Here is an 18,829-nt window from a genome sequence, read left to right as displayed (position 1 = left end):
GCACACCATCACACCTGGCTGTTTTAAATTTTTTTGTAGATATGGGGTCTCACTGTGTTGCCCCAGCTAATGGTTTCTTTTAAGCCCTCCTGATGTAGTGAAAGACTTGAAAAATATATTTTGTCTAGCTTTTAATGAAAATCATTTTACAATCCTTGTGACCTAATTTAATAATAAATGAAAGGTTTTCACTATAATGTAACAACCGTTTTCTGTAGATCACAAGTATATTTTTGGTCTGGTAGGTCATAATTGTATTTTTAGAGGGTAACAGTAGTTTCCTATATTATTTCTTAAATTTTGTTTTGAACTGCTTGGCATACTAATATTATTTATGCAATCATTAATAGATGTCCGTTGTGGTATTTAAAATTACTGGTGTTAATGGGGAAATTGACATCCGAGGGGAAGATACAGAAATCTGTCTTCAAGTGAACCAGGTGACACCAGACCAGTTAGGCAATATCAGCCTTCGGCATTACCTTTGTAATCGTCCAGTTGGTAAGGGTTTTTTTTTTTTTTTTTTTAATTACTTTTCATATACAATGGTTTAATATGTTTTAACTTTTATATATGTCTCACCAGCAATCCTATCTTGGCTATAATTGAATTCAAGGAAAATTGCATTTACTTATTATAATAATTATTATTTATAGTTTGTGGTTTTTTCTACAGTGTGTGGAGCTTCAATAGGAAGACATAGTGTAATAGTTCCATGGCATAAAAGGTAGCAGGGAGGAGTGACTTTGACAAAGAAAATTTTTGTTTTGTTTTATTTCATCTCCAAAAAACTCATTTTGTTTGAAATTATTCCTGGCTTTACTCCATGGAATGAGAATGTGTATGTGTGTAGATCTAGACAGATAAAAAGGCAAAATAAAATCACATTAATCAAGTTGTTTGTTGGCAAGTTGTCTTGTTCAGCAAGCTCACTCTTGTTTTTCTTGCTATGGGAAAGAACACTAACCATTACCAATTTATGGCTGTTTCTTTTACCTTCTATTTTAAAAAATAAAAATATTTGAATTTTGAAATATTTTAATCTTTGGAGTTACATTTGAACTCTTGCATTATTTTCTGGAGTGTTAATAAGTAGTAATAACACTAATTAAGTATAATTCTGTACCTGGAATACAAGCTTCAAGAGCAACTCTCTACCTGGAATTGTGAATGGAGACCTATCCTTGGTGTAAATAAATACACACATCTTTAATTTCTTGCAAATCTCCCCCTTTCACAAATATGCATACATTTGACCTGTTTAAGACTAGTCACACTCATGCTGAAGAAAAATAAAATACCTTCTCATTATGAATTTTTGAAAATCCATCATGAATTGATATAGCAGTCTTCTTATGAGGACCCATGGGATAAATAACTTTCATACCTCAGAAACTGAAACAGCTTTGCCTTTCCAGAATGAGTTTGTTTTTATCTTAAAGGTTATATGAGTTGTGAAACTATCATATTTTTATCTTTTTTGCTAGGGAGCTCATTTTTGGTCCACCTTTTGGTGTAGGAATTTAAATAATGCATTTTGGGTTATTAATCTTAACAACTACCTTTCCCTTTTCCCTTCCATCCTTCCTTTTTTCCTTGTCTCCTCATTTTTTATCAGATTATACCATGTGCATATTGCCTCTTACTCATTTTGGAACCAAGTAACATAAAATAAATAAGCAAAATAGTTACCCTGAGTGTGAATTTACAAGTAATTTACTTCAGTGGTTTCACTAGGAACTTACGTTTTTTAAGTTAGGTATTTTATTATTGGAATTTTAAACTTTGTTTTTAAACTATGTGTTTATACCTGTCTATGCAATCTATAAATTTTTGGGGGGGATAGGGTCCAGGCATAAGTAAATGTAATTTTACACACACACACTCACACATACACACACTGTCTCTCTCTCTTCCCTTAATTTCAGTTTTTGGTTTGCCTTCTAATAGAAACAGTTTAATGAGGTCTTCTCTGTTTACTTTTCTGTTATTTAAAGACCCAGTTTAATGAGGAAGGTGCAAAACCTCAGGCTTTGTTACTTCTTAAGAAATGGCTTAAGAGTCACTTTAAATGTCTGACTTATTTCTGGTTCACAGCCAACATTTGAATGTATACTTAGGTATACAGTCAAACACACACTAAGTATCTGAGGCATGTATCACACCTGAGTTCTATCATACATATTTTTCTTGTTATCAAAAAAACAGAAAATATAGAAAAATCAACATTATTGTAGTAGAAAGTTGCCTTAAAATATTGAAATTAGTGTGTGTACGTATATTGTATATGTACTATAGAATATCACTTAAACTAGGGGTGAATAGTAAAACTAGTATTATTTTAATGTACCACATGGCACATAATTGTAATATTATTGAATAATGCTACAAACATTTTTGTATGTTCATTTTCCTTAGGTTCCGATCAGAAAGCTGTAATTCATTCCAAATCCTCTCCTGAGATTTCTCTGAGGTTTGAAAGTGGTCCTGGTGCTGTAATACACTCTTTACTTGCAGAAAAAAATGGATTTCTGCAGTGCCACATAGAAAACTTCAGCACTGAGTTTCTTACATCTTCTCTTATGAATATTCAACATTTTTTGGAAGATGAAACTGTTGCAACAGTAATGCCAATGAAGATACAAGTTTCTAACACAAAAATAAATTTAAAAGTATGTTAATAAATAATTTTATATTTTCATGTTCCTTTTGCCTATCTGAACTTTCATTCATGTCTAAGAATGTGCCTTTTCTATAATATAAGTTCTATCAGCATTTATTAAAATGATTTTGTCTTTTTTGGTAAATGATGTAGAGATCTGTTTTGGAAATTAGGAAATGTCAAAATGTAACAGGTAGTTTTCTCACTGTATCAGCTGAAACATATAAAGATACATGTGTTATCTTTAACTCATTAAAAATATGACCGACTGAAGTAACATGGCAATGTTATTTTTCTTTCCTGTAGGATGATAGTCCCCGGAGTAGTACAATATCCCTTGAACCAGCTCCTGTAACTGTACATATTGATCATCTTGTGGTAGAGAGAAGTGACGATGGCTCTTTTCATATCAGAGGTATGTATGAAAAACTGTTTATTTATTTGTGATACGGAGTTTCGCTCTTGTCACCCACTGAAGTGCAATGGCGGGATCTTGGCCTACTGCAACCTCTGCCTCCCTGGTTCAAGTGATTCTCCTGCCTAAGCCTCCCAAGTAGCTGGGATTACAGGTGCCTGTCACCATGCCCAGCTAATTTTTATATTTTTAGTATAAGAAAAAATTTTAGTAGAGATGGAGTTTTGCATGTTGGCCAGGCTGGTCTCAAACTCCTGACCTCAAATGATCCACCTGCCTCAGCCTCCCAAAGTTCTGGGATGACAGGCCAGCCCCTGCGCCCAGCCGATGAAAACTCATTTAAATAAATACCTACTCAAATTTCGAAGTTAAATTATTTACATACTGATTGTTTCTTTTCACTTATATTTCTTTTATATATATACATACATAGTAGTGGAAGATTGACAGACACCTTCAGTACATCGTAATAAAGTATCATCTATACATGTACCAGCCTCTACCCTGGAAAAAACTTCATATATAGTTGGTTTAGTACCTGTTGTACAAATGTGTTTTGAATATTGTTGAAAGTGAGAGAGGCCTTCAGGGTCTTACATATCTCTTGATCTTACTCGTGTCTTTCAGTTGATCTCTTTCTTAGCTTTATTTCCTACTTATACTTCTTATAATGGAACTTACCTTGCACTTCTCTGCACTTTGCACATCTCTGCGTTCTTACTTGCCTTGTTATTTCTCATTGGAATTGCTCATCACTACGTGGATTTCATTCATCCTTCCATTGTTCTCTCAACTTTCTTCTTTATACTGATACTTTCTTTTTATTAATATTATTATACTTTAAGTTCTAGGGTACATGTACCCAGCGTGCAGGTTTGTTACATAGGTATAATGTGCCATGTTGGTTTGCTGCACCCATCAACTCGTCATTTACATTAGGTATTTCTCCTAACGCTATCCCTTCCCCAGCCCCCACCCCATACCCCCCAACAGGCCCCAGTGTGTGATGTTCCCCGCCTCATGTCCAAGTGATCTCATTGTTCAGTTCCCACCTATAAGTGAGAACATGCAGTGTTTGGTTTTCTGTCCTTGTGATAGTTGGCTTAGAATGATGGTTTCTAGCATCATCCATGTCCCTGCAAAGGACATGAACTCATCCTTTTTTACGGCTGCATAGTATTCTGTGGTGTATATGTGCCACATTTTCTTAATCCAGTCTATCATTGATGGACATTTGGGTTGGTTCCAAGTCTTTGCTATTGTGAATAGTGCTGCAATAAGCATACATGTGCATGTGTCTTTATAGTAGCATGATTTATAATCCTTTGGGTATATATCCAGTAATGGGATCACTGGGTCAAATGGTAATTCTAGTTCTAGATCCTTGAGGAATCACCACACTGTCTTCCACAACGGTTGAACTAATTTACACTCCCACAAACAGTGTAAAAGCGTTCCTATTTCTCCACATCCTCTCCAGCATGTTGTTTCCTGACTTTTTAGTGATAGCCATTCTAACTGGCATGAAATGGTATCTCATTGTGGTTTTGATTTGCATTTCTCTGATGACCAGTGATGATGAACAGTTTTTCATATGTCTGTTGGCTGCATAAACATCTTCTTTTGAGAAGTGTCTGTTCCTATCCTTTGCCCACTTTTTGATGGTGGTGTTTGTTTTTTTCTTGTAAATTTGTTTAAGTTCTTTGTAGTTTCTGAATATTAGCCCTTTGTCAGATGAATACATTGCAAAAATTATCTCCCATTCTGTAGGTTGCCTGTTCACTCTGATGGTAGTTTCTTTTGCTGTGCAGAAGCTCTTCAGTTTAATTAGATCCCATTTGTCAATTTTGGCTTTTGTTGCCATTGCTTTTGGTGTTTTAGTCATGAAGTCTTTGCCCATGCCTATGTCCTGAATGTTATTGCCTAGGTTTTCTAATTGGGTTTTTATGATTTTAGGTCTTACATTTAAGTCTTTAATCCATCTTCAGTTAATTTTTGTGTAAGGGGTATCCAGTTTCAGCTCTCTACATATGGCTAGCCAGTTTTCCCAGCACCATTTATTAAATAGGGAATCCTTTCCCCATTTCTTGTTTTTGTCAGGTTTGTCAAAGATCAGATGGTTGTGGATGTGTGGTGTTATTTCTCAGGCCTCTGTTCTGTTCCACTGATCTGTGTATCTGTTTTGGTACCAGTACATGCTGTTTTGGTTACTGTAGCCTTGTAGTATAATTTGAAGTCAGGTAGCATGATGCCTCCAGCTTTGTTCTTTTGGCTTAGGATTGTCTTGGCTCTGTGGGTTCTTTTTTGGTTCCATATGAAATTTAAAGTAGTTTTTTCCAATTCTGTGAAGAAAGTCAGTGGTAGCTTGATGGGGATAGCATTGAATCTATAAATTAACTTGGGCAGTATCGCCATTTTTATGATATTGATTCTTACTATCCATGAGCATGAAATATTCTCCATTTGTTTATGTCCTCTTTTTTTTTTTTTTTGAGACAGAGTCTCACTCTAGCTTGGGACTACAGGTGCCCCCACCTCACCCGGCTAATTTTTTGTATATTTAGTAGAGATGGGGTTTTACCGTGTTAGCCAGGTCTTGATCTCCCGACCTTGTGATCCGCCCTCCTCGGCCTCCGAATGTGTCCTCTTTTATTTCATTAAGCAGTGGTTTTTAGTTCTCCTTGAAGAAGTCCTTCACATCCCTTTAAGTTGTATTTCTAGGTATTTTATTCTCTTTTTAGTAATTGTGAGTGGGAGTTCACTCATGATTTGGCTCTCTGTTAATGGTGTATAGAAATGCTTGTGATTTTTGCACATTGATTTTGTATCCTGAGGCTGTGCTGAAGTTGTTTATCAGCTTAAGGAGATTTTGGTTTGAGACGGCACAGTTTTCTAAATATACAGTCATGTCATCTGCAAACAGAGACAATTTGACTTCCTCTTTTCCTACTTGAATACCCTTTATTTCTTTCTCTTGCCTGATTGCCCTGGCCAGAGCTTCCAATACTGTGTTGAATAGGAGTGATGAGAGAGGGCATCCTTGTATAGTGACACTTTCTTTATAATCTGATGTGAGTTCTTCCACTTCTTTTGGCACTTTTTATACCGTTAGTTACTTGCGGTATATTGTCTGTGTACTTAGTTCACCTTTAATGTGAGTTTCCCCACTCTAACAAAATTTTTAAGGTCGCTAATGTAAGGTCTGTGTCTTTTAAGGTAGTGAGTAGTGGAAAGAGCATGAGTCAGTAGATCTATGTGTTCTGGGCTTCACTATTTTAGTAGCTAGTTGAAAGAATGACATGTACATCTGTTTCATCTCCTATCAAAAACCTCATGAAATGACAGAAAACATGTCAACTAAAGAATAAAGTTATTAACAATGCTACAGAAGAAAGGAGAGAACAGTTGCAGATGTAGGAACAGTTTGTGGGAGACTCTTAAAGAGTCCTGTCCTCTGTAGTTTGGGAACAAGTGGAGACAGACATAGGAGAAAGGCCAACGAAGATCAAAATGGTAGCTCTATTATGCTTAGGTCTGTGAGAAGACTCTGCCTGACTCTCTCCCAAATCTTTTAGCTCCCAAAAATTCAGGTCTGTCTTGTGAAAGAAAAAAAGAAAAGAAAAGATTGCACCCTCTTGGCAGGAGGTACAGCATATACCAGAGCAAGAGACTGAACTACATATATATAGTTCTTTTAAAAAAAAACAAAAACAAAAAAAACCATCAATCAGATAAATCATACCTTCTTCCCTGGGAAGCAGTGAGAAACAGGACCAAAAGAATCCAAGAGGACTACACGACTGAAGTTCCTCCTCAAAAATAGGAGGAATCTCCCCAACAAGATACTGAGGTTAGAATGAGCCCCTGAGGCAATAGCATGAATAATCTGGGCATTCCTTTTTGGAATCCTCTCCTGTGCCCGTGCCCAGTAGTAGGCCTCAGTAGGGTTTGCATATAGACTAAAATATTGAGGGTAGATTATGCAGCTGCTAAGCCCCCAGGAAGGGAATGATTCCCTATCCAGTTAACATACTTGGTGTATCTCACCCAGTAGAGCAGCCTTTCCTTTCCCGTAGTCACTAGAGGTTGGCTGTGGTAAATAGAAACAGCATTCATAGGCAAGAAAATGGGATAAACATAAACAAGAAAATAGGAAAATACAAGATATTCAACAATTCTGAAACATTTGAAATCAGTAATCTCTGAAACATTTGAAAATAGCAGTATGAATCAGCTTTTATAAGTATAAACTAGAAATGCTCTCTAGCTGATTGAGTAGAAAAGGAGCTTGGTGAAAGATAATTGGAATGAGTTGAATTGAGAGTCCAGAGATAAACTCTTACATTAATTGATCTTTGGCAAGTCTGGCAAAACAATTCAATGAGGGAAAGAACAGCTTTTTCACAAGTGGTGATGGAATGACTAGATAGCCACATGAAGGAAGCTGAACTTCTTCCTTATACAGGCATACTTTAAATATATTGCAGATTGGGTTCCAGACCGCCACAATAAAGTGAGTATCACAATAAAGCAAGTCATACAAATTTTTCGGTTTACCAGTGCATATGAAAGTCATGTTTACACTATTATGTCTAAAAAATGTACATAGCTTAATTTAAAAATACTTGATTTCTATCTGGGCACGGTGGCTCATGCCTGTAATCTCAGCCTTTGGGAGGCTAAGGCAGATAGATCACCTAAGGTCGAGAGTTCAAAACCAGCCTGGCCAACATGGGAAACCCCTGTCTGCTAAAAATACAAAAATTAGCTGGGTGTGTTGGCGCACATCTGTAGTCCCAGCTACTCAGGAGGCTGAGGCAGGAGAATCGCTTGAAGCCAGGAGGAGGAGGAGGTTACAGTGAGCCAAGATCGTGCCACTCTACTCCAGCCTGGACAACAGAGCAAGAATCCATCTCAATAAACAAACAAACAAACTTGATTGCTAAAAAATGCTAATGATCATCTAAACCTTCAGTGAGTCATAATCTTTTTGCTCGTGCCTCAAGGTTGATGGCTGCTGACTGATGACAGCCATGGTTGCTGAAGGTTGGGGTGGCTGTGGCAATTTCTCAAGACAACAGTGTTCAATTGTTCTGTTTTCTTTTTTTGCCTGTGCTTTGGATGTCCTGTGTAAGAATCCATGGCCAAATCTGAGGTCGTTATGATTTTCTCATGTTTTCTTCTAAGAATTTTATGGAATTATCCATTAAATTTAGCTCTTTAACTCAAATGTATCAATTTGAGTATGGGTAAGGATTAAAGACACATAGGTTTGTTTCTGGATTCTCAATTCTATTCCACTTGTCTGTATGTCTGTCTTTGAGACTACTGCACTGTCTTGATTACCAGCTTCCTTTAAAGTAAGTTTTAAAATTGGAACATGTGAGTCGTCCAACTTTATTGTACCTTTTCAACATTTTTTTTGACTCTTTGGGTCCCTTGCAATTCCATATGAATTTTAAAGTCAGCTTGATAATTTCTACAAAGAAGCCAGCTCACCTTCTGATAGGGATTGTGTTAAAGCTGTAGATAAATTTGGGGAGCATTTCCATTAAATCTTCCAATCCATGAAGAGTGGGGATTTTTTCCATCTATTTAGATCTATTTATTTCTTTCAACAATGTTTTATAGTTTTCAGAGTATAGTAAGTTTTTTGCTTCTTTTGTTAAGTTTATTTGTATTCTTTTTGACAGTATTTTAAATGGAATTGTTTTCTTTCATCTGTGGATTCTTTATTACACATTATAGAAATGTAGTTTATTTTTATGTATTGATTTTGTATCCTGCAACCTCACTGAACTTGATTAGTTCCAGTAGTTTTTTAGTTGTTTCCTTAGTTTTTTTCTATACCCAAGATCATATCTAATAGAGATAATTTTACTTCTTCCTTTCCAATCTGAGTGTCTTCTATTGTTTTTCTTGCCCAGTTGCCCTGGTTAGAACCTCTAAGACAATGTTGAATAGAAGTGACAATAGCAGGCCGGGCACGGTGGCTCACACCTGTAATCCCAGCACTTTGGGAAGCCGAGGCTGGCAGATCACCAGATCAAGAAATTGAGACCATCCTGGCCAACATGGTGAAACCCCATCTCTGCTGAAAATACAAAAATTAGCTGGATACACCAGCTACTTGGGAGGCTGAGGCAGGAGAATCACTTGAACCTGGGAGATGGAGGTTGCAGTGAGCCGAGATTGTGCCACTGGCAATTGTGTCACCGCTCCAGATTGTGCCACCGCTCCAGTCTGGCAACAGAGCGAGACTCCGTCTCAAAAAAAAAAAAAAGTAACAATAGCAGACAGCCTTGTCTAGTTTCTGATTTTGGCCAACAGGAAAAGAGTCTAGTCTTTCACCATTAAGTATCATATTAGATGTGGGATGTTTATACATGATGACCTTTTATTAGATTGAGGAAGTTCCCTTCTATTCCTAATTTGGTGAGTGTTTTTATCATGAAAAGGTATTGGATTTTGTCAGATGCTTTTACAGCATCTATTGAGATGAACATGTGGCTTTTGCCTTTTATTCTGTTGATGTATTACATTAGTTACTTTTTGGATGATAGATATATTTGCATTCCTGGGATAAATCCCAGTTGACCATGCTTTATAGTTATGTTTGTATGTTGCTGGGTTCAGTTTACTAACATTTTGTTGATGATTATGTCCATATTCATCAGCATATTGGTCTTAGTGTTCTTGTGTGTTTTTTGTTTGTTTGTTTATTTGTTTTTGTCTAGATTTGATATCAGGGTAATACTGCCTTCATAGAAAGTTTGGGAATGCTCCTTCTGTTTTTTGGAAGAGTTTTTAAAGATTTGATATTATTCTTTAAATGTTTGATAGAATTCTCCAGTGAAGCCACCTGGGCCTGGGCTTTTCTTTTTGGGTAGTTTTATGATTACTGATTGTCTCTCTCAGCTATAGGTCTATTGACATTGTCTTCTTGAGTATTTGGATAGTTACTGTCTTTCTAAGAATTTGTCTATTTCATCTAAGTTACATAGTTGTTTTTGTTGTTATTTTTGAGATGGACTCTGCATGATCTCAGCTCACAGCAACCTCCACCTCCCGGGTTCAAGCAATTCTTCTGCCTCAGCCTCCTGAGTAGCTGGGACTACAGGTGCGCACCACCATGCCCAGCTCGTTTTTGTATTTTTAGTAGAGACGGGGTTTCACCATGTTGGCCAGGCTGGTCTCGAACTCCTGACCTCAGGTGATCCACCCGTCTTGGCCTCCCAAAGTTCTGGGATTACAGGTGTGAGCCACTGTTCCTGCCCTAAGTTATCTAATTATTGACATACTGTTGTTTATAGTATTCCTTTATAGTGTTTTATTTCTGTAAAGTGGGTAGTAATGTCACTTCTTTTGTTTCAGATTCTAGTAATTTCTTTTCCTTGGTCAATCTAACTAAAAGTTTATTAGTTAATCTAATAATAAGCCTTTAAATTAAATCTATTAAGTCAACCTTTAGTATAAAAACATAATTATGTAATTAACTTAGTTGAAGTTGACAAATTCTTAGGAAGAATTCTTAGGAAGAAATGTTTATTTAGTTGATCTTTTCAGAGAATAAGCTTTTGGTTTTATTGGTGGTTCTATCTCATACTGCTATCCTCATACTAATATATATAGATACTTAGCTTTAAATTAGATTTTCACAATTGAACTTTTAAAGATTTATCAAGTATTTGGAAATGTTATCTGAGCATGTTATTTGTTTGATCAGATTCTCACATGCTTAACACTGGAAATGATTTGAAAGAAAATGTCAAAAGTGATTCAGTGCTGCTGACCAGTGGAAAGTATGATTTGAAGAAACAACGCAGTGTCACTCAAGCCACTCAGACAAGCCCAGAGGTTCCTTGGCCTTCTCAGTCAGCTAACTTTCCTGAGTTCTCCTTTGACTTCACTAGGGAACAGGTAATGGGAAACCTAATTCAGATTCAGCTTCAGCAATTAAATAACTAAGTATTAAGATACTAATAGTTAAAACATTGTTTACTTATTTTATTAAAATGTACCAAGTGCTTGTTATTGTGCCCAGGTGCTTTGCTAGGTGCTATGGTTAGAGTGTTGAGCAAAATAAAGAAAAAATTAATACCTTCTGCCTTCCTCCAGTGCTCTCAGTATTTTTGTGATTTTTCCTTGTAGATTCTTTTTTATTTGAAAAAAAATTATATTCAAGTATACATGCTATATAATTTTACTTGTTTAACAAAATTTTTTCATATTGCTGTATTTGCTTAATTTTTTTTAATGGCTGAGTAATATGGTTTTGGGTGTGCTATCATTTCTGAAACTTCCTATAAACATTTATTAACATTCAAGTTGCTTCTGATTTTTTTTTTTTTTTTTTTTTTTTTGCCATTATAAAGAAACAAAATGTTCAGCAGAGTTTTAATCTGTATGGTGGAACCATAGAATGAGTTAATGCATCTGTTCAGTGAGGATTTATTCAATGCCAGCTCTGAGCTAGGGATATAGAATTGAGCAGTGGATGATCCCTGACTGTTGAAGAACTCAAAGTCTAGTGGGACGAGAATGTTCAGTTGGTAGTCACAACATACTGTGTCAGATGCTATACTACAGTTGAAGAGAAGTATAGGAAACTACCTCACTTGGTCTATAAGGCAAGAATTCTTAAGCTAGATCTAGAAGAAGTTTGAGAACTATTTGAAATTAACTGCATATATTTTAATGTATCTATGTAATGCAGAAAGTTCTTAGTTTTATCATATCCCCATACTTAGGAATGGCTATATTTGCTCCAATATATTTGCTCTAATATAGCCATTCCTAATTTTGAGGGAATGGCTCTAAGAGGATAAAATACTTGAACTAAGTCTTAAAAGGGTGGTGGGGGAAACGTATTGGCCATCTAGATGAAAATATCTGGCCAGGTGCGGTTACTCACGCCTGTAATTCTAGCATTTTGGGAGGCCAAGGCGGGCAGATCACCTGAGGTTGAGAGTTTGAGACCAGCTTGACCAACATGGAGAAACTCTGTCTCTACTAAAAATACGAATATTAGCCGGGCATGGTGGCGCATGCCTGTAATCCCAGCTACTCAGGAAGCTGAGGCAGGAGAATCACTTGAACCCAGGAGGCAGAGGCTGCAGTGAGCTGAGATTGCGCCATTGTACTCCAGCCTGAGCAACAAGAGTGAAACTCCACCTCAAAAAAAAAAAAAAAAAAGAAAATGTCTGATGACACATTCAGAATTTGAGTCTGGAGCTCAGGAGAGAAGTTTGTGCTAGGTGAGTCTGTTTATGATAGGTGGAGCCATGAGAGATAAGATCATCCAAGAAAGTGACTCAGGACAAGAGAAGACGACTGAGCAATGGAACTAACAGAATGTCAAATTTTAAGACTTCTTAAAAGGTAAAAGAAAAGATGAAAAGGGCATACATAGGTTGAAGGGGATATATGAAATAGTTGTGGCATAAAAGCCAAAAAAGGAGAGAGGCTGAGAAAGTAGGGTTCTAAATGTCTGAATGTCTAGAGCCATAGTGAGGTCCAGGAAAATTCATATGAAATGAAGTCGAAATTAGGAGTTAGTGTTTTGTATTGCTGGGTCAAAACATGGGAACATTTTTTAAGTGCTTGATGTATATTTCCAAATATTGTCTCAAAGCAATTTTCAGCTTAAGTGCACTCTTACCAGCATTGGGCATTTTTACCATCCCAAGTGTCACGCCTTTGGATACTGTATAAATAGTCTGTATTTCCTGAAATGATTAAATTATCTTATTCCCCCCCTCCCCGCCATTTATCATTTCAGCTCATGGAAGAGAATGAATCTCTTAAACAGGAACTGGCTAAAGCTAAAATGGCTCTTGCAGAGGCTCACTTGGAAAAAGATGCTCTTCTTCATCATATAAAGAAGATGACAGTTGAATAGCAGAAGTGGCAGTCAAAACTGAAATTATAGCTCTGGAGTAGGAAGGTTATATTTATAATGTGGATGTTACCAGTTAGGGGAAGAGTTTTATTTTCATGAAAAGACAATAAAGCAAAATGGAATGTGATGAAGTGATGACTATTTCAAAGCCAGTTTAGAAAGTATTAGGTACGGGCATTACAATCTTTTGGTTGTTTTGTGTTTTGGGGCTTAGCCCTCTTTTAAACTGTTGTGATCTAGGGAAGTCAACACATAGTGTAAAATAATTACATGTCTATTGAAAAGAAGATGTCATTTCCTAATTTTGATATCTCATTGTAGGCATTTTTTTTTAATGAAAAAGGAAAACCTCTTGTGTTCACACAGATTGCTGAATTGGTTTCTCAATATTTGTTAATAATTTACTATTATTTACAAAGATTCAAATGCTTTTATGACTAATGTAAAATGAAAAGAGGCTTACATTTTAAATGTTATTAAAATTATGTACTTATATCTATAATTTAACTACTGTAAAAAGTCCAATCAGATTAATAAATTATATAATTAATAGGTTTGGAAAATCATCAGCCTACTGAACTTATAAAATATCTTGAAAATGTGGAAAAAATCATTTTAAATAATGGGTACATTGTATAAGTGGAATAATTTTCAACAAAAAGATGGTACAAATGTAAAAGTAAAAAGCACAAACTGTACAAAAGCAAAATGTTAGAGTATATGACCAAGTGATTTAAAAAGCATTACTTGTACATTCCTTTAAACATTTGTTGTTAGAAGTAAAATAGTAATTTATCCTGCTAAATTTGGCACCATTTGTAACTATAAAAATTTTGATTAATACTATTTATATTAATTTCTTTACCTTCATTTTTCTCTTTAAGAAGTTGATTGTTTTTGGAAAATTTTTTTTCCTTGCACATAAGACAATTTCATACCATTCTTACAGTATCATATTAGGTGGGTGTTTGCACATACTGAATTTATAAAGCTAGTTTTGATTAAAGCTCTATGTGAGATATATATATATACATACACAATCTTCTATAATAAGAGTCATTGGTGAATTTTGAATTCTATTTTGTTAGGAATTAAGGTTGAAATCAACATGAAAGAAAATCATGCATTATAAAATAAAAGTACATGAGTGTTAAGAAACAGAGACTTTTAAAGATTTAAAATATATTTCTGATAGAATTAAGCTAAGTGGTGTCTATTTTAAAATTCACATTCTTAAACATAAATCTCTCCAAGATAAAAAATGAAATAGCTGGACTACTCTTTCTTTAAGATACTTGAAAATTTTAAACCACGTTCCGACACTTTATGGTGCTTTGCGTATTTGGCATGACATACATAGTGGTCCTTGTATGTAAGTGCTTGGGAGAAAATACATATTTCATTTACATTAAATTTTGGAGTGATTTAGGGCTTTATTGAAAACAATACCGGCCTTTCCTCCCCCCACCCCAAACATCCATTTTCATTTACATTATTTAAAATATACAGGCACTGTTTTGGGTACTAAGGATACAGCCAAGAACAAATTGATAATAGTTTACCTCAGAGTATTAAAAAAATCATAATAAGTCATGTTCATCTAAAACTGATAGCCTTAGATTAAATGTGCAGAGGTCTAATTAAAGATTTAAAATGTATAGCATTATGTCCTTAGAAGAAAACATTTGATTTTTAAGTATACGTTTGGCAAAAACAGTCTGTTATGGAAAAGAAGGATTGATGGGACATAAACTTGTTCAGAGCTAACATTGTTTCTCTAGATTCATCTATATAAATTTAAATTTTTCTATGTTTTTCTTTTTTTGTGTGTGATGAAATTTCGCTCTCGTTGCCCAGGCTGGAGTATAATGGCACGATCTCAGCTCACCGCAACCTCCGCCTTGTGGGTTCAAATGATTCTCCTGTCTCAACCTCCTGAGTAACTGGGATTACAGGCGCCTGCCACTACGCCCAGCTAATTTTTGGTATTTTTAGTAGAGACGGGGTTTCACCACATTGGCCAGGCTGGTCTTGAACTCCTAATCCCCGGTGATCCGCCCACCTCGGCCTCCCAAAGTGCTGGGATTACAGGTGTGAGCCACTGTACCTGGCCTCTATCGTATATTATAATTGCTTATTGTTATTGAAGCTGAATGTTTTACTTACTACTTTTAAATTTATTTGATCTTCCCAAGGAAATCATACAAACAGTAGATATTATGATAATCTGAGCATTCTATGTGCTTAGTTTGATTTTTTTTACTTATAAAGAATACTATTTTTATAGATGTTTAAAATTCATAAAACACTGTATTCTGAGAGGTAGGTATTATTCAAATGTTAGAAGTTTTTTTAAAAAAATACCCTAAGGCTTAGAAAGTACAAATGACTGAAATCACAATTAGTAATCTGGTCTTTGGACTTAAAGCCTAGTTATATGCTTTTATTATGGCGTAGTCATTAATTCACACATTTTCCCTTACCTTTTTTATCTTTTAAAGATGACCATAAAACTTTAAATTGTATGTGTACGTCTATGTATGAGGTATATGTTACCGTGTTTGTGTCATTAAAACTACCTAAAAGATAAGATGATTTTTGTTTAAGTGAACCCCAAACTATTTAGCAGTGTGAGAAATACAGGAAGACCTGACAATTGACTTACCAGGGTTGCCCTTTTTTTAAGTTACCATAATTTAGATACAAAGTTGTCATGTCCTGAAATTTAAAAAAGAAATCTCTAGCTGAGAGATGTTAGTAGTCATGAGATGAAAATGGTAATTGTGCTTTGCTTTTTATTTTTATTTTTTGTTTACTTTTGAGTTTTTTGGAGTTTTTTCCTATATTTTTAATTGAGAAGTAAAATGTATATATTTATGGTGTACAACATGATGTCGCGATACATGTATACATTATGGAATGGCTAAATCAAGCTGTGTAACATGTTACCTCAAACTTTTTTTGAAGCGAGAACACTTAAAATTTTGTAACAATTTTCAAGTATACAACATATTGTTATTAACTATAATCAAGTGATGTACAGTAGATCTCCTGAACTTATATTCACTAAATGCAATTTCTTGTTCTTTTACAAACATATCCCCATTTCCGCATCCCGCAGCCTCTGATAACCAGAATTTTACTCTCCACCCCACGCAGTTGACTTCTTGCACTCCATAAGTGAGATCAGGTAGCATTTGGCATGTCTTTCTGTGCCTGGCTTGTTTCACTTAACACAGTGGTCCCCCATGTAGCTGGGACCACAGGTGTGTGCCACTACACCCAGGTTTATCCATGTTGTCAGAAATGACAGGATTTCCTTTTTTATTTTTTTTAAGTTGAATGGTATGCTCTTGTGTATATTTTCCACATTTGCTTTATCCATTCATCCATTGATGGACAATTAACTTGATTCTGTATCTTGGCTGTTGAGTAACGCTGCAGTGAACGTGGGATTGCAGATGTCTCTTCCACATACTGATTTCATTTCCTTTGAACATATATGAAATAGTGGGATTGGTGGCTCATATGGTAGTTACATGTTTTAAATGTTTTGAGGACCCTCCACACTGTTTTCCATAATGGCTATAATTACATTGCCACCAACAGTGTACAGAGCTTTTATTTCCTTTTCTCTGCATCCTCTCCAACACTTCTCTTTTGTCTTTTTGATAATAGTCATTCTAACAAGTATGATTACAGTAGCTTTGTAGTAGGTTTTCTGTGCTGTGCTTTTAAATTTCATGTATGTAAAAAAAAAATTGGGTATTTTGAATGTTTTTCTTTTCTTACCTTATCCTAGAACTTGAGGCTGGGCACGGTGGCTCATCCCTGTAATTTCAGCACTTTGGGAGGCCAAGTTGGGCAGATCACTTGAGGTCAGGAGTTTGAGACCAGCCTGGCCAACATGGTGAAACCCCATTTCTACTAAAAATACAAAAATTAGCCAGATGCCGTAGCGCACGCCTGTAGTCCCAGCCAATCAGTAGGCTGAGGCACGAGAATTGCTTGAACCCAGGAGGCCGAGGCTGCCGTGAGCCAAGATCGTGCCACTGCCCTCTAACCTGGGCAACACAAAAAAAAGAACTTGGACATGCCCCCATATATACCAGTTGTGGTGAAGCATTATTTCGAGTTAAGTCGTATAAGAATGACTGTATGATCAAAGGCAAATATATGTGGAAGAAACTCACCAGGAATTCTTCTGTGGGTTTTTATTCAATACATGTCAGTAGGGGAGTTATACCCCCTTTTTAACAAGTTTGTGATAACCTACAGTCTAATCGAGGCATCTTATCCCAGTGAATGCCACCACCATTCCCCCTGTTCCCAAACTGGTAACATGGAAATCATCTTAAGACATCTTCCTCTCCCTATCACTTCTTCAAGTCCTGTCATTTTTACCTTGTAAACATCTCTCAAATGTGTCTACTTCACTTCTCACCACTCCCTAATCTAAGCTACCATCAGCACCTTTTGTATGCATAACTGCTGTTGTCTCCTAACTCTTCTTCCTGCAGTGACTCTGGCCCTCCCTGTATTTACTCTGCTGCAGGCAGAATTCTTCTTTTTATTCAAAGTTGAATTTTAATCCAGACAACCCACCTACCTACCCCCACTTGCACCCCTAGCTTAAAACACTTGAGTGGCTTTTTATTGTCCTTAATGATGGAAATATTTTATGTGACCAAATATATTTGACATATGAGGTCAGATATATTAGGGCCACTATCTAAAGCATAGTTCCAAGCATTAAAATAGTTACTGTCTCAGAATAAAACAGTGACTGGCACATCACCTAAAAAACACTCAATAGAGGTTACCTATTCTTGTTGCCACTTAGCCTCATAGGTACCATGTTTTACTCAATACCTTCATTGTCCTTTAAGTATTTGGAATGAGAATTACAGTGCTTCATCCAGCATAAGACTTTTGTTCATGCTGTTTCTTTGGCCTGAAATATCTATCCCTTCCCATTGCCTAATTAATTCCTATTTGTCTTTCAGATCTTAGTTCATCACTTCCTCAGGGAAACATTCCCTAATTTCTGTCACAGAGTAAGACCCGCTGTTATACATCTCACCTGACCACATACCTCTACTTAGCATTTAACACGTGTAATTTTGTATGTATTGGTTTAATGTCAGAACCACTAGATTGTAAACTCCATGAGGACAGGAATTTTGTTTCTGTCATTGTCATTGTTCAATTTTGTATTCTTTATGCCTCATACAGTGCCTGGCACATAGTAGGTGCTCAATAACTTTATTGAAAGAATAAAATGGATGAGGTGTCAAGGATGTTTTTCAGATATCAAATTCTTCCTTTCAGTTTGATTGAAGGGAGATGGAACACAGAAAACTAGTTGCTGTTAATTATTAAAAGGGGGGCCAACTTCTTGAATCCAAAGGAAAAAAAAGATGGGAGGGTGGAGTGGGAATATTTGCCATACTGTGGGCTTCTGGATTTTGAATATGTCAACTTATAGTTGATTTATCACAAAACAAAATTAGCCTATCACTTCATGGTACTACAATGTCAGAATGTCATCTGGCTTTGTAACATACGATGTTGTGGCTGTTGAGATCTACCAATATTCTCAGCTAAACAGATGGAAATAAGTCCAAAAGAGTAGTGGGTGAAGCAGTTTCTCCTTGAGAAATTGACTAATACTCAGAATTAGTTTCAGTTGTGCCTAATTCCTTGAGGTGTAAACAATCTCCTTTTAGTCTGTACTTTGAAGTGCTATAGAAAGTAAATTTTGAGCTATGTTTCAATTTTCGTTTTAGAACATATAAAATACCAAAAGGTAGAGATACACAGTATATAGAAACAATAAAGCAGTAGTGTT

At 35.9% G+C, this 18,829-nt stretch overlaps 1 protein-coding gene across 2 annotated transcripts in view; it reads left to right on the top strand.

Annotated features, from left to right (window-relative positions):
* BLTP3B (bridge-like lipid transfer protein family member 3B) overlaps positions 1-18,275 on the top strand; it is a 117,262-nt gene extending 98,987 nt beyond the window's left edge. For both annotated transcript variants that reach the window (XM_050750111.1, XM_050750113.1), the window contains 5 exons: positions 351-501; positions 2,419-2,672; positions 2,969-3,077; positions 10,804-10,997; positions 12,859-18,275. In XM_050750111.1, the coding sequence (XP_050606068.1) occupies positions 351-501; positions 2,419-2,672; positions 2,969-3,077; positions 10,804-10,997; positions 12,859-12,978 (828 nt within the window). In that variant the 3' untranslated portion in view covers positions 12,979-18,275. The remainder of the gene's footprint in view (positions 1-350; positions 502-2,418; positions 2,673-2,968; positions 3,078-10,803; positions 10,998-12,858) is intronic.
* Positions 18,276-18,829: the final 554 nt, after the last annotated feature.

This window comes from Macaca thibetana, chromosome 11 (assembly GCF_024542745.1).
Source record: "Macaca thibetana thibetana isolate TM-01 chromosome 11, ASM2454274v1, whole genome shotgun sequence".
Taxonomy (NCBI): domain Eukaryota; kingdom Metazoa; phylum Chordata; class Mammalia; order Primates; family Cercopithecidae; genus Macaca; species Macaca thibetana.
Note: the sequence above shows the minus strand (reverse complement) of the source record. Positions and strands in the feature narration are given on the sequence as shown.